This window comes from Cyprinodon tularosa, unplaced genomic scaffold (assembly GCF_016077235.1).
Source record: "Cyprinodon tularosa strain WSP-4 unplaced genomic scaffold, ASM1607723v1 ctg456, whole genome shotgun sequence".
Classification (NCBI taxonomy): Eukaryota; Metazoa; Chordata; class Actinopteri; order Cyprinodontiformes; family Cyprinodontidae; genus Cyprinodon; species Cyprinodon tularosa.
The window spans coordinates 426,619-442,741 of NW_024039181.1; the positions used below are offsets into that span (position 1 = coordinate 426,619).

Genomic DNA, 16,123 nt, shown 5'->3' on the forward strand with positions numbered 1-16,123 from the left:
ACAAAATTCACTCCATAGATTTCTGCATTCTTCTTACAAAAAAATAGTTTCTCACATCTTGGGGAGTGGGAGCCTTCTGGTTAGGGCATATTGTTTGAAATTCTGAGGTTCTGAGTTCGATGCCCACTCCTACAGACTGCCACTCTGCGACCCTGACTGCTCCCTTAGTGCCACACAATGGCAGCTCAATGCTCCTCAAAAGGATGGGTTAAATGCAAAGGTAAATTCCTCCAATGTGAGATCAATAAAGCTCAGTTATTTATTTATTGATTTGCCAATCTGCCTATAACTTAAAGCAGGCTCTGAAGTCATATTCTTCTAGAAGCTTTGGCCAAACCTGATTACATAAACATCCTGTGGTGACAAGCAAACATTTTTTATCATCACCATCCTGACCTTAATAGATCAGCTTCAACCAATGTCATGTCAGGAGGTTGAAGTCAATGTGAGAACCATGCAGTTTGGAGCCCATTTGAATCAGTGCATGGATGGAAACACAGTCAGGTTTGTCCTGGAAGTAAAGTGACCTTATTGCTGGGCAGAATCCAGCTGCCTGGCGTTCAGAGCAGAGGGGATGTTTCCACAGAGCTGTGCTGTAGTAAAGAGGGGCTGTTCCCTCAGCAGATCCCAGCTCAGCTCAGTCTGTGCAGACCAGCGGCTGGGAGAAAAGCCTGCGACGCATCGCTCAGGTAAAAGTGGCTCCAAGTCGGGCTGCGATTTATATTCTGATATATTTGGCTGTATGTGTTTAGATGGAAAGGAGGGGGAGGGTGGGGAGGATTATTTTATTTTCATGTTTTTCTCACGTCACGACACATGCAACGATGAGGGAAGCTGCAGACAGACGTTCTGCCTTCAACATTCTTCTCCACAACTTAAAGGCGAGTGGATGGAGGCAGCTGCTGCGCCTCTGCCTGGCCGGCTGTCCTCTGCTGCTCCAGCAGGGACTGGAGCACAGACCTTCCCCGGAGCGCAGACCTCCTTCCCCCGGACCCAGACGTTAGGATCAATGATCTGATCTGCAGAAACTTGCAGCCGCTCTTTGCGCTCCCATCAGCTGAAGGTTAAAGACTGCTGATGGAGCTAACCAGGCTAGCCTCAGCTCTACATTTCTTATTTTATTTTCTTTCTTTTGTCGAAAAAATTATATTGCACGGTTCAATCACCCCCCTGTTTTCCATCACAGACTTAGATCAAGGCGAACGCAGTGGCAGGAGAGTGGGATTAAAACGTCCGACCCCCTCTGTTTCCCCTTCCTTCCCAGATTAAATTACTCCAAACTAGGCAGTTTTAACTTGTGGAATAGCTCTGGCTTCCCTCCTGTGATGGAGGCACCGCTGTCAGCTCCAACAGAAGCCCAGCATGCGAGCTGGAGGACGAGCAAATGGCCATGGAAATGAGCCGCCTTCTGGCAAACGGTGCGCCAAGTTTAGGCTGCTTTGATGTTTGCATGTTGTCACTGTGTCACACCTGCAGCATGTTTGCATGCAGATGATGATGATGATGATGATGGCTGCAGCTTGACCTCTCCTCTCCTTCATCCACATGCAGCCTCCTGCATGCATAACCATCCGGCTGTTAGTCTGCAGAAACTGAGTTCTGCCTTAAATGTAGCTGCTGGTTTAAATATCCTGCAATCATGGATTAAAAATGAGAGAAATAAGTTAATTTGGCCTTAATTTGAGCAGATAATTCAGGGTGTGTTTATACCCTTAAAATAAGATTATTTTTCCCCCGTTGTTTAAACTGAATATCATCTTATTCCATTGGCAAATTGACCTGCTCAATTATATAAAAAAATGTAATTTCACTTTAAACTCTGGGATTAAATCTTCTCTTGTCTGTATTTGGGGTAAGAGTTGCTCCATAACTAACACATTTTTCAGGTGTGGTAAACAGTAATGGAATATCAAAGGTATCTTTATTCATAGACTTTGTTGTGTTGTCTACATGATGCTATGGATTAGTGGATTGACTGCATGTTGCTGGAATAAAACGTTAGCTTTCATGAAGGATGTTCTAGGCAAAGATGTTGTGCAGGTTTACATTTTTTACTAAAAAAACACAATTTACATGCGACCAAACATTTATAAAAATTTTTCTATGAAGTATTTTACTCCTGCACCTGTTTATCCGTCCATCCATCCATCCATCCATCCATCCATCAATCCATCCATCCATCCATCCATCCATCCATCCATCCATCCATCCATCCATCCATCCATCCATCCATCCATCCATCCATCCCTTTCTTTTGCTTTTAGTTTAAACTCCTAAAGGTGTATGGGGTGAATATTGTTCCATTATTGTTGCAAGCAAAGACCATATGTTTTAAAAAAAATAAAATGCAATGTAGAAATGAAACTTTTTAGAAAATGTCTTAATTTGAAAAACATTTTGAGAGACACATTGCTGTTTTTCACGTTTTATAAAAGAGAAAATGTTATTCTTATATGATTTATTTTTTTATAGAGTTTTACAAATTGCATTCTTTTTAAATTGTGTTTACCTGATGACATTCTCTTCTCTTCTTTGGGTGGTGGACATGGTGTGGTGGTGGTGGGGGTTGGGTTTGCCCTATTGGTCTGCATAGATGTCAGCAAAACATATTCCAGAGAGCATGTGTTACGTTAAAAAATGTAGGTTCATAAAAGAGAAACTGAGCCCGCACAGAATAGGGATTTTTGGCTTCTGCAGAAGGAGAGAGCTACGTTCAGCCACATCTGCTCTCTGGTGGGTTTCCTCAGCAGAAGCCTTTTTATTAGCAGATCATAACACAGGGGGTGGGTTACAAAATAGAGTTCTTCTGACAAGGCAATTGATCTGGTCATAGGACAAAATGCTCCTTCTGACTGAATCACAGAATAGACTGATTATCCTTGCACAAACATCAGCAATTTTCTACCACCGTTGCATGACAGTTTGCAGTAAACAGAGTGAAGCATCTCATTTCTTCAATGTTCTATATGTACACACATTAACTTTATAATCGTCATTGAATAAACCTGACAGCATGTTTGTATTGGGCTTGAGTTGAGGACAATTTCATCTGTGGAATGCAATCTAAAAAGGATGACATTCGAAAAAAAAATCCATCTAAAAACAGAAATTCGAATTTTCTACATCTGAGAAATAAATGAATTTTAGAAGAACTTTACAAATATAAATCTGAGTACTTGACAACATCTTAAGATCTTTCTTTTTTTAAATGAAGGAGTTTCCCAAAGTTTCATTTCCAGATTTCTCTTTTCAAATTTTCATTTACAAATCGCATTCTTTGCTTGCAATAATAATAGATTAAAATTCCCTCCATATTGGTTGATTGTTGCATCTGGAAGTTTGAGAAAAGGTCTGAACATTTTAAAGTGAAAGGTGTTTTTCGAACCTTGAAGAACCCTAGAGGCAAGCCTGTTATAACACAGATGCTCCAATTACTGAGCACATCTATCGCACTCGATCACCAATATAGTTCTCATAAAAGCGCCACTTTCTTCCAGGTTGTTGTTTCCTGTTTGTATTTACAACAGGAATTATTACTATTAATAACCAGAAGCAATCCATTCCTGCTCACTGGAACTTTCACAGCCCAGTGAGCCAACATCAGAAGCCGTTAGTAAATGTCAGCACAGACATTTTCTGATCTCCGGAGCGTATTTCCGCACTATAAAAGCTGAGCAGTTAAATGCTGCAGAAATGCAGGCCACATCAGCGCCCCTGGGTTGAATTCTCGAATATTAAATTGCAATTAAAGCATACGGGTGAGTAGAGAGGGGGCACCTGTGCTATTTTCTGGGGATGGTATTTTGCACACTTCTTAGAAGGGGGATCTTGTGAGTTGCCCAGAGGAAGTTGGGTGTGGAGCCTGCTGGCATGGGGAGCGTATTAGGAGGGGAAGCAGCTCATTAATTCCTTCCAGCAGTGAGAGGAAAAAGGCCTGGTCAGCAAAAGTAGAGGGGGCCCTGTACAGCTATGAAAGGAATCACATGGGTTCAGTTTATACTAACACTCCTATTAGCCTGATACGTTCCTTCATGATAACCCTGCATGTTTTCCTTCATCTACAGCAGCAAACTGCTCTCTCCCTTCCCTTCCAGGGCTGAGCGGCGCATCAGGATTATGAGTGTTTCCGCCACCGGGTTAGCGTAGCCTTTGAAAGTCATGCAATGTTTTGCCCGGCTACAGGAATCCCCCCTCTGAGGTCTTGCCTGATGTCGCATGGTGATGTCAGAGCAGAGGTGACGCAGTCAGGAAGGACGACGCTGGCGGATGAAGCCAGCCAGAAACGTGTGAAAGCTCCTGACGTCTGCCGGCAGGAGGAGGCAGAATCTGAGGCGTGAAATGAGCCGCTCAGCGTAGATTCTGTTGGAAGGGCCGAGGCGGTCTCTGTTTATGATTCCTGCTCGTCTCATTTTGGTCTTATGCTGGAACGGTGCACCTTAATATGACCCAGCCTGCTCATTACGAGGAGTTTATGTAGCTGTTTTTCTGCTGCATGTTTCCCAAACGTTTATAAAAGAGGCTGCCGATGAGGCGTTGAGTGGGAGTCTGTGTTGGGAGGACATGTTCATGCTGAATTGTTTTTTGCCGCCTTCTCTGTGGTGCTAAGCAGGAGTCCACATCTGATTAGCAGAAAGGCAGAGTGTGCTGCCCCTTTGATCACACTGTTTCTGGCTGATAAACCATGCCACTGTCATCTCGAGCAAAGCCCCAGACCTTGATAGACACTAATTACCATGAAGCCTGTTTGGCAGGCCAAGGAACGGCGCAGGGCAGGGAGTGTTTCAGGGCAGGTGGAGTTTATACCCTTTTGTAGCCATGGAGATTATCATGCTTGATAATCTGTGCGTTAGATTTAAAGCTGCTCTTAAAAGTTCACCCGACCCCCCTTTGGTGAAAAAACATTTTTTTGTGCGATTTACCAATAGAGGCTTGTTTATGCTCAGAAACCAGGTCGTCTCACTGCAAAAACGATCTAGAAATAAGTCAAAATGTCTTAAATCAAATCTTTAATTTGAGTAGGTTGATAAGATGATTTGCCAATGGAATGAGGATTTTTACTCTTAAAATAAGGTAATTAGATAATATACACTTGAAATAAGACAATGAAATTAGGGATGCACGATATAATGGGCCCCCTATCAGTATCGGCCTTAAAACTGAATATCGGACATCGGCTACCCCACCGATATTTAACCCGATATTTGATCAGCTTCTGAGTTTCTAAAGTCTAAAAAAAAAAAAAAAATACTACTTCTTCTTCTTCCTCAAAAACTTCTTTTTTACAGACTTAAAAACTTCTAAAGACGAGGGAAAAAAAATTGATACATTAAAATATCCCAATATCTTCATATGCTGATATATTGCCATTAAAAACACCATATCAATCTCTTTTACTAATAAAATATTGCTATATGTCATCGTTATGCTACGAAATCCCCCGAAAAGTCACGAAATGTTGCGATATTTTTCTATGTTGATATACTGACGCGGTATCGATCTATTTTACTAACAAAATCTCACAAGAATTTGCAAAATATCACGAGAGTTTGTAACAGAACGATGAAATTTCACGAGATTTTGAAAGTAAAATAGATCGGTACTGCGTTTTTAAAAATCAATTTGATATCAGCATATGAAAATATATTTGAGTATATTATTTTTCAAAGTGTCAGAAATGGATAACAAAATTGCTATTTCCAATGACAACTTATTTTTGTCCAGCTTTAACATCGGTATCGATATCGGTTATCGGCTACATGAGTTTTAAAATATCGGCATATCGGATATCGGCCAAAATCCCGATATCGTGCATCCCTAAATGAAATACTTTTTTTCTTATTTTAAATGTAAATTGTCTTCTTCCATCGGCAAAGTGTCTCACCTCCTCAATTCAAGAAAAAATGCTCCTATTTTAAGAAAAAATTACTTATCTAGATATCGATCTTTCCCAGTCTCAGTGAACGCGCCGCCCTCTTCCGCAAACACTATGGGGCACCTCCCCAAAATTGTAGGTGACAGTGGACAGGAGGCCTCTGACTGGTCAAATCTACATCCCCTCTACTCTATGCGTATTTCCTGTTTGGTACCTTACCGGTTTGTTTTGTTTGTATGACCGCCATTGTGGAAAACGACTCGTGAAGATGAACCGGCTAGAAGAGCGAGGTGTGCTAGAACGCTGAGACCCTTTTTCATGCCCCTTGCGTTTTTCCCTTCCTCACCACCTTGCCTGTATCTAGGCGTGGAATAACATAGCCTGCGACAAGCTTACTCTGACACACTGCTGCGGGAGCATAACCAGCCCTTAATTTCTGTAAAACAAACTTTTTGCCATCGTTTCTTAGAAAGTTTTCATTATCATTCAGGAGAAGACTACAGAACAATTCCAAAACTTACTACCAGTCGTGATCAGCAGCCACATTCGAAAAAAAAAAAAAAAATGATTGTGATTATTTTGCCAAATAAAACCAAAAAAATCGCCATCAAAGCCAGCGGTACTTCGCACACAGCTATGCTGAGAAAGGGCTGCTGCAGACGGGCTAAAATTAGCCCTGGCTGCAGTTAGCCTTGGAGGTTCGCTGGTTAACGCGAACCTCTCACCATGGGAACTTTTTTTTAATATTATGCACTAAATCAGTAAATGGGCCATATAGTGACACTTAAAATTATAATGTTATTGAATGAACATATCAGTTAAATAGAACAACGGCAATAGAAAAGAGACTTATAACTTAAAACTCTGAGCTCTGCGAGCGCTCCATTGAAAGCTGCTGCTGCTGCAGTGCATGCTGGGACAGCTGTCAATCTCAAGTCTGCTATGATGCATGCTGGGTAAATAGGGAGGGGCGAGAACTGTCATGATTTTATCTAAAGCTCTGACCCACATGCAGAAGACCAAACAGAGAGACCAGGGAAAAGTTTAACAGGTTTTATTGAGAGTTGGTGATAAGAGTCCAGTGCTGCTCTTACTCTGTCGAACCGGGACTGAAAAGTGAAGGGGAAGATACTGCGGTTAGTTCAGGCTCAGTAGGAAAATTGTGGCTTAGATTTTAAGAAGGGAATTAAGGCAAAAGGACTCACGTTTCCAGAAAAAGATGTCTCTTGTTGAATCCAGTTGGTGTGGGTTGTTCAGGTGAATGACTTGCTCGTTGGAGGGCGGACAGGGTTTACCCAGATTGGGGTTTTCCCTTCATGAACGGAGGAGCTGACTGCCACTTAGGCCCCGTCCACACGAAGTCAAAACGAACACGAAACGCTAATATTTTCCAGAACATTTGTCGTAAAGACGGAGACGTAAAATAAATGTGATCGTCCACACGAATGCATGAAAACGCTGCAAAATGTATGTAAGGCCTGTAAGTGCCCCTGTCGTGCCAAAGCAAAAATAGGCGACGAAATGTTTGGCATGCGCACTAATATTTATACATGGTTGCCCTGCGGGTCCATTTTCGTGGTTCAGTCAAATTCAGGTGCTGAACTATGTCGTCGATATTGCTCTGTTCTTCCTGGAGATATTCCAGAAGAAGAAGATTATGTTGTAAGCCCGACAGCAGGGTGAGTAGCATTAGCAGCAACCATTCAACACAGTACGGCGCCATTGTTGTTGTGATACTGTGTCGCGCATGCGTGTTTAGAGGCGACGCTATGACGCATGCGTGTAAGAAACAAAATGCGGTTAGAGCTTAACGATGGAAACGCGAAAACAGCTTCAAAATCTTCCCACTCTGAAGGCTGAATAAAAAAAAGATCGTTTACAGACCCCGAAATGCCGGCTTCGTATGGATGAGAGGCTGGTTTGGTGAAAAATTTGTGCGTTTAGGCCAGGGTTCGGCTTCGTGTGGACGGGGCCTAAGTTTTCCTGCGGTACTTGAACGGTTACTTGTGGAGATTAATCCCCTGCTCAGAGAGACGCCCAAACAATCCTTGGGGGAAAAGTTGATCCAAACCACCAATTTGACCCCTCAGCTCAGATTGGTGCTCAGAGAATTCTTCCAGGGGGGAGAAGGTCCAAAACATCCGGTTTGCAGGATGACTTCCTGCCAAGAGACAAAGACAAAAAGCAAGGTTAAAACTCAGGTAGAGAAAAACTCAGCTTGACTAAAGTACCCAAAACTGGCAAACACTCTGGCGTCAATGTAGTGGCATTCAGCAGCTTAAGAATCCTCCGGTAATGAGGATAACCATCCGCAGGTGTGTGAGGAGGCCAACGAGAACCAGGCGCCACCTGGTGGTCGAGGGAAGATAAACAAAAGCACATCCCACACAAACTGGATTCCTAACATTGATAACATCCGGGGACTTTGTCTGTTCGCGGTCTGCTGTTCTTGTGAATTGGAATGGTACTAGGGCTGAGGCTGATGACGTTTCACGAGTACACAAGCACATGAGACCGCACAATAACACATATTGAAAAACAGCCGGGATTTTCCTGAAAAGTAGCCAGTGACAGGTAGTATACATCCTCTAGTGGCTACCACCCTCAAAATGACTAAAGTTGACCCAAGTGTATAGAAAGAGGTCTCTATAGAGCTAGGAGAGAGACTATGGGGGCTCAAAAAGCAAGCTAGGAGAAAAGGAATGCCCATGCTCTCATGTATGTGACACCCTGGAGTCTGTTGGTATTCAATCAGGACCCATTAAATGATTGAAATGCACGTAGAGAGTAGTTTAGAGTATTCTTTCTTTGCCTTGAAATGATTCCATACATTTTAAGTTATTTTTTCCAGCTGTTAATTTAGCTTTTTTTGTCTCCCTCAATTTTTTTTTAATTACTTGCTTTTTTGCAGTATAGATGCAAAATTAAATATTAAGGTTTCGTTTTTGTTAACATAAAAAAGGACCTTCTCTACCATGTGTTGCAGACTTTTAGGTTGCGCTGTGCCTTAACACACCCCTTTAGGATGCGCTCAGATGGAGAAAATCTGTTGACGTCAAATCGCTGCGTAAGAGCCTAACGGAGCTAAGCCCTGTTGCACAATGGCAGAGAAACTCTACTGACACAATTACCGTCGCATCATCAGTTTCCTCCTGTTTTTACTCTGTGTTTAACGGGGAGGACAGATATAAGACTGGGCTGCTCCTTAAAAGCCTGCAATGAATCTTGCAGACTTGTGAGCTGTTGGAATATGGTGGGATAAAACTACCCCACCCACAGCCTTGCAAACACACCCTGACTCCAAGCCTTTCTTCTCTTCTCTAACCCATCCTGCCTTTGATATCTGTGCCAGTGGAGTCTGAGTGTAATAAGTTTTGGACTGAAGCGATGAAGAGAGAATATCTCAGCAGCCCACACACTATTGTCTGCTGTTCATAAAAGCAAAACAACTGGTGCCATGGAGTATGTTTTACAAAATTATGCCAGTGGGTGTATTTTTTTAAATGTTTTTTTGGGCTCAATCTGTGTTTATTAGCTCATGGTGCCTTCATTTGCTGCTCTGTATAGGAGGGAGTGGATTCTTCAGACTGCACATGTTGTTGCAACGTGGTGATGAGCTCTGCTTCATATTAAAGACGCTTTTCCAGAATGAACGTGATGTTGAATTTGTTTAAGGCCTCAGTAGGTCAAGCTGTAACTTATAGAGTGAACTTTGTTCCATTATTGTTGCATGGAGGGCCAATATAGCTAAAAAGATTAATCGATTATTGAAATAATCATAAACTAATTTAGTAATTGGTTAATCGTTAACTTGAGTACAGAGACTGTAAAACATGCCTTTAGCTGACAGAGAAACACACTTAGAGCAGTAATTATACCAAGACTGTACAAAAAATGTATAAACATTTTGCATTAAGGTAAAAAAATAAAAAAATTAATTGTCAATATCTCTTTCCAGAGCTCCTCAAGTTGAAAAGTATTAATTTCCCTTGGTTCAATGTCGTTACACAATCTTCTTTAAGGAACCTTTGGCTATGCGATTACTAATCAGTTATCGAAAAAATTATCGACAGATTAAGCGATTTACTAAATAATTGTTAGTTGCAAGCAAAGAACATGTTTAGTAAATTTAAAAAAGCAATGGAATGTACAGATTTGCGTATATGACCCATGAATGGAAGCCTTAAAGGAATAGTACACCCAAAACATGATTAGCCTTCATTTTCTACTCACCCCCATGCTGAACAACACTCTGGAGTACTTTTTTGATATCTCAAATGCATCTGGAGATCTGGGAGGCTTCTTGCTGTCTGCTGACATTCAAATAATGGAGGTCTATGGCGCCCGAGGCAGAAAGGTCCATAAAAGTCCACAAAAAACGTGTCAATATTCCTCCATACTGCTCGTCCAATGTATTCCAAGTGTCCTGAGTGGGTAGCGTCCATAATTTACTCGAAACGAAGTCCTTTAGAATGTTTTTAGAGCATAAACAGTAGTGTATAGGATTTCCTATAAGCACGTTCACGAGTCTACGGAAACCGCGGCAGACCAAACCAGACGAAAGTGCGCATTCAGCGTCTGCTCTGCCGATAATGCAAGCGTAGAAGAAGAAATGTGCTGTTTACCTGTGCAAAGAAAGAAACAACGAAAGAAAAATGTCTGAGGACTTCAGTGTTGAGGAAGAGCATGAGTTCTTTGCCGAGCTGAATGCGCACTTTCATCTGGTTTGGTCTGCCGCGGTTTTCCTGTTCGCTACCTGACTGGTTTGTTTTGTTTGTATGACCGCCATTGTGGAAAACGACTCGTAAAAATGAACCAGTTAGAAGAGCGAGGTGCGCAAGAACGCTGAGACCATTTTCCACCTGGATCCCCGCTCTTTTTTGCCCTCATGTCCCCACTGTTGTTGCACAAACTTGCCCCCACTTCCTCACTACAACACACTGCTGAGGGGAGCATAACCAGCCATTTGAGGCCAATTTATGCTTCTGATGCATAGTCTCTCTAACTATCAAATGCGCGACCACATCCCCCGCACAGAGATTCTGCAACCTTCGTCACGCACCTCAAAAATTCCTGACTACGTGTCAGACGGTCGCAAACCCACGCAAACCTCAAGCGGAAGTGCGTAGACAAAAAGCAGCTGTGATTGGTCCTTGGTTCGCCTTTCCAGCTTTCTGTGTGGTCGTCCGTAAAAGTCCGTAAAAGTAAAAAAAAAATCCACTGGACTTGGTTTCCAAGATTTGAAGACGTTTTGCCACCTCACCAGAAAGCTTTCACGATTCAAATGTCTGGATCCGCAGTGATCATTTGAATTGAGAAAGCTTCCTGGAGAGGTGGCGAAACGTCGTTCGGCGAACGAACACAATGGACAACTACGACAAAAGGTTAATCGGCTTTTTTGCCAACTCCATTAACAGAACTTGTTCCTCTTCGATGTCTGGCAACTCTAGATCCATCTCCATGACCGTGATATCTTTCAGACGTGCCATTGTTGTTTTGGAAAATAAACACTCTCGTCTGCGCCGCCAAAGTTTATGTGACCATCCGCCGAAGTTCTCGCGAGTTCTCCAATAGGCTCCCTCTTGTGCTTTGGCGGGAAACTACCGTGCGTCACTAGAAATTCCAGACCGAAGCATACCAGCAAAACTGGTTTGCAATCAGACCAAAGCGACATTTGATGTGTGCGGTCGCAGAAGTATAATCCGCCCTTAAGTCCTCAATGTGGCCGACTCAGGTTCGAATCCGACCTGTGGTCCTTTGCTGCATGTCTCTCCAGCTCTTTCATTCCCCCTTTCCTTTCAGTCTACTGTCAAAAACACAAGCCAATAGTGCCATAAAAATTAAATTGGGAAGCTTAAATAAATAATAACATAAATAAAAGATTTAAAGCTACAGTGTGTAATTTTCAGCGACATCTAGCGGTCAGACTGCAGACTGCAGCAACATGAACGTCTCCCCCCCACCGCTTCTCCCCCCCAACAGTACGGCGAGCGTTACGGGACAAAATGTCTTCCACGACGTCGGAATCACCTACCTTCTCAAGTGATGAGGTTTGTTTACATAGATAATTTTACAGATAGTATTTCATTAGTCTGTGTAGGGTATAGATTTCATGTAGACTTAAGATAATAAATATACCCGTTATTTTTTCTACGTCGTTGTGACGTTTTGGTGAGCTGCTTTGCATGGTGATATAAACAGACGAAGTAATTGTAGTCATTAGTTTAACAGCGAGATTGTGTTCGCTGGAAGAATATATATTCCCCGTTTACAGAGTCCAAGTCATGTTTGTGGCACGGGGGTTACAAGGCGAGGAAGAGGGAGAGGAAGAGGGCGAGGGCAGAGAGGCCGTGGTGGGCATGCAGCTAGGGCCAGGCGAGGGAGGGGAGCCAGCGGGGTGAGAGCAGAGGAGGAAAGGCTTGAAGATCTCCAAAGGAGCCGGAGAGAAGTAACCGAGGTATATATCCAGAAAATTATTTTACAGAAAATTACTGAATCATTACCTGTGAAACGTCAGGGACGTTGCTGAATAAGTATACTGGAGAGTAACAGCATCATCACGCAGCATGTTATTGTTTTAGACAGGTCTGAGCATCCTGTACTCCAAAAACTGCAGTGATATTAGACAATTGTGTGTGTAGGATTAATTACCTGTCCAAGAGAAAACTGGCAACTTGAGCGTCACTTTGAAAACCTTTTTCCTCCATCAGTGACTTCCATCGTGTAAATGCCGTGCCAATGTTGATCCGTGTTTTTTGTCGTTTCTTGTCACTCTTGCGTTTATTCTCGTCGTGTTTCCGCTTCTTAGATGACGGGGGTTCGGTGTCCGCCGCTTTTCGTTGTGATACAGAGTAGGCATGATCCTCCATTCGTCTGATGTTTGGCCACACAGTGCCAAACAGTTTGCAAAGTCACTCACGCCTGCCGCCTTGTTCACCTTTCTTGTTACTGAGGCGCTGTATACCTGCTTCTTCTTCTTCTTTGGTTTCAGGCAGACTAAACGCTTCTCAGGCATAATACTGCCATCTACTGTTCAGTACCGTCTCAGTTCATCTCTCTCAACTTGCCGTAGTTATTTTCGAGCGTAATGGGAGATCTCGCAATCGCTAGTTTGTTGCCTCTGCGCTTGCCGTAGCGCAAAGATGTCTGCCTCCATGGCTGCGAGACCCGCTCCTATGTAATTATAAATAACGAATTCTAAGGCAACGCAATACGCATTATGGTTAAAAGGCTGAGCTCGTAGATGATGATAAATACCATAGTTATGTATAATATATTACATTTCTGACTTTATATGCCTGTAATTATTACACACTGTAGCTTTAAGAGAAACTATATAGTCTCCAATATCTTTTTAATTTAATATTCGCAAAATTGTTTTTTTTTACAGGTTTTGTATCTTCAAATTTGTTCTTGCTCAGATTAAGTTTTGTGAATTGTGTTCTTTTAACCTTGGATTTTAACAGATAACATTCTCTTCACTTCAAAATCAATAGCAGCGCTCACTTTTGACCAATGAAAATGTTTTTGCTAACATGCAGCAGAACAATAGAAATGCATCTTTTTTCTCTCTCCAAATGAAAGCTCACCTCCAGAAGTGAAGAGAATGTGATTTGGAACAAAATGCAATTCGTAAAACTCAATCCGTAAAAAAAAATTTTTTTTTGTAAAAAAAAAATAATTTGATAATATAAAATTGTAAAAAAAAAATTAAAAACCATTAAAAAAACATCTGAAAAACAACAAAGTTACTCTCAAAACTTTTTTTTAATTAGATCTCATTGGATTCCATTTCTTTTTATTTCCATTTGTCAAACATCTTCTTTGCTTGCAACAATAATGGAACAAAATTCACCATAGTAACTGTGCCAAACTGTGCTGTCAGCTAAGATCAATGGGACTTTCTTGATGGATGGCAGGTGTCCAAACGGCACATGAATCTGTGGATAATTCAGGCGTCTCTGCTGCTTAGTCACTGTCGTACCTGTAGAGGGGAAAAATGCCTGGTCACTCTGTGTAGAATGTGACTAGAAACCCTTAAGGCCAAAGAAAAGAGAGGAGAAAACATGCCTTCGACCTCTTCCCCTCGGGACAAACAAGTGGCTGATTGGAAACACTTGCGACAGCCCTCTGGTTAAAAACAGACGCACTTCCTCAGGAAGCGAGGCGGCCCATCCGCTGGACACAGTGATGTCACGTAGATAAACAGTCTTCCAAAGCCTTTCTGTTTGCTGGGCTTGTCGTGCCTCTGGAACGCCTGCACACTTATAACAGATGCGGCGCAGAGTCCTGCCAAGTGCACACCCATTCTGGTCAGTCAGAGATCCGAGGAGACTGGAAACAATGTGCTGAAGCGGTGCGGCTCTTCTAAGTTATTTTAGAACAAGGGTTTGTTGGGGATTTTTTTTGTTTTGCTTTGTATTTTCTTTTTTGGTAACAGGCTATGCTGTTTTAAAACACAGTTGTTTTGGTGCCTGGAGATTCTTTGTATTTTTAAGCATCTAAAATGTCTTCAAAAGGAAAACTCAATACCCTTTAAAGTTTTTCAGATTTTATTCAATGAGGGGATATACAGATTTTGGGATTTGACCCTTAAGTCAATCTTTTGTTATCCATGAATACATTGGCCATGATATATAGTAATTTTCTTATCAATTAAAAAATTTAAATTTATGATACATACAAACTCAGAAGTACTTCAAAACCACCACTTAATTTGTTATATTTTTCACCCATGGAGGTGAACATTTACTACTCACTAAAGAATAGTAATACACATCTGTAAAATAATGTTTTATGACTTTTGTGAGACAATTTTTATGCTTTTTACATTTTCTTTGTTAAACTGCTTCTCTGACGTCATCATCAGACATGCTCAGCACAGTCCGGCAAAATATGGTTAAACCATGTTTATCTGCATTTTAGTTGTTTCTGTATTTAGATTAAGCACCATATGGCATAAGGTTAAAACTACATGAAAACATAAAACTCAAAAATACTAGATTTATGTTTAAATCCAAAGACGAAAAAGTTAACGAAGAAAATGTAAAAAGCATAAAAATTGTCTCACAAAAGTCATAAAACATTATTTTACAGATGTGTATTACTATTCTTTAGTGAGTTAAGGATAGAAATAAGTAGTTTTAGTACTGTTCGCTCATGAGCAGAACGGATCGTGCTTCCTTGACGGATCAGGCAGTGACATCTAGCTCTACAGGACCTAGCATTTGTCTTTAATCTAAAAGCATTGCAGCATGTACAACATGGCTACATCTCTGTTACAGCAGGGGTCTTCAACGTTTTCGAGGCCAAGGACCCCCAAACTGATTGCGAGATGGAGCGGGCACCCCCTAATTATATATATTGTATGAAATTGTGTTATATCAAACTGGTCCTATAGTCACTCTGTTACAGATGGAGTAATGTAACGAAAGTAATTTCTCCCTGGGATTATTCCATTTATCTGTTTACTACAGTTTATTGAATTCATGTTAATGTGAACTTAAAGGCATTTTAATTACTGCAAAAAATTGCAGGAGTGAATATAAAAAAAAGTAATCAACCAAGACTTTCGCGACCCCCTAGGGGGTTGAAGACCTCTGTGTTACAGTATTTCATTTAAATCTATTAGAACTAAAGAGCTTACAGTGTTTGTTTGTTTTTACCGTACTGTATTTACATTGAAAATAAATAAAGCCTGTTGTTTACCTAATCATGGTTCCCTTTAAAAGATGTAAAGGATGGGCAGGCTTGCAGTGAACAGCTGAATTTGTTTGAACGTAACAAATACTTATTCCTTTTTTGTCATAATCATAGTGTTTGTTAATATTTAGCTTGGAAAAATCTTGCGTTACTTAGTTAATTACGAGTTTATGTTGAAATGAACTGCATAGAAGTGAATGTGCTGGCATGGGCTATAATATTTAGGCTATACACAGCCTGATCATAGATGTAATATTCGATGACCAGACGTCCCTGATTTCCGGGGACAGTCCCCGTTTTGCACCCCAGTCCAGGTGGAATATGGTATGGAGTTTATTTTGTTCTGTTTTAGAATCAGCAGCTTTTGGTTTAGTTGAAATTTGGAAAAAAATGCAATACAGGAATTAATCGTTTGATCAAACTAACGTTACTTTGCTGTTTTCTCAAATGTACTATAAAAATACATGTCTCCATATCTTATTTTTGCAATTATTTATTTTTTTAATGATTTTATTTTTTCCAAATTTTTTTTTTTTTTTCAAATTTCTG

At 41.2% G+C, this 16,123-nt stretch overlaps 1 protein-coding gene across 2 annotated transcripts in view; it reads left to right on the forward strand.

Annotated features, from left to right (window-relative positions):
- Positions 1 to 477: 477 nt before the first annotated feature.
- jcada (junctional cadherin 5 associated a) overlaps positions 478 to 16,123 on the forward strand; it is a 48,890-nt gene continuing 33,244 nt past the window's right edge. The window contains exon 1 of one of the 2 annotated variants that reach the window (XM_038300771.1): positions 478 to 689. Coding sequence is in view for 1 of the 2 variants with exons in the window: in XM_038300770.1 (XP_038156698.1) it covers positions 1,363 to 1,418 (56 nt within the window). In the remaining variant the exon portion in view is untranslated. Of the gene's footprint in view, positions 690 to 1,280; positions 1,419 to 16,123 lie in introns of those variants that run through there. The other variant, XM_038300770.1, reaches the window with a different exon arrangement.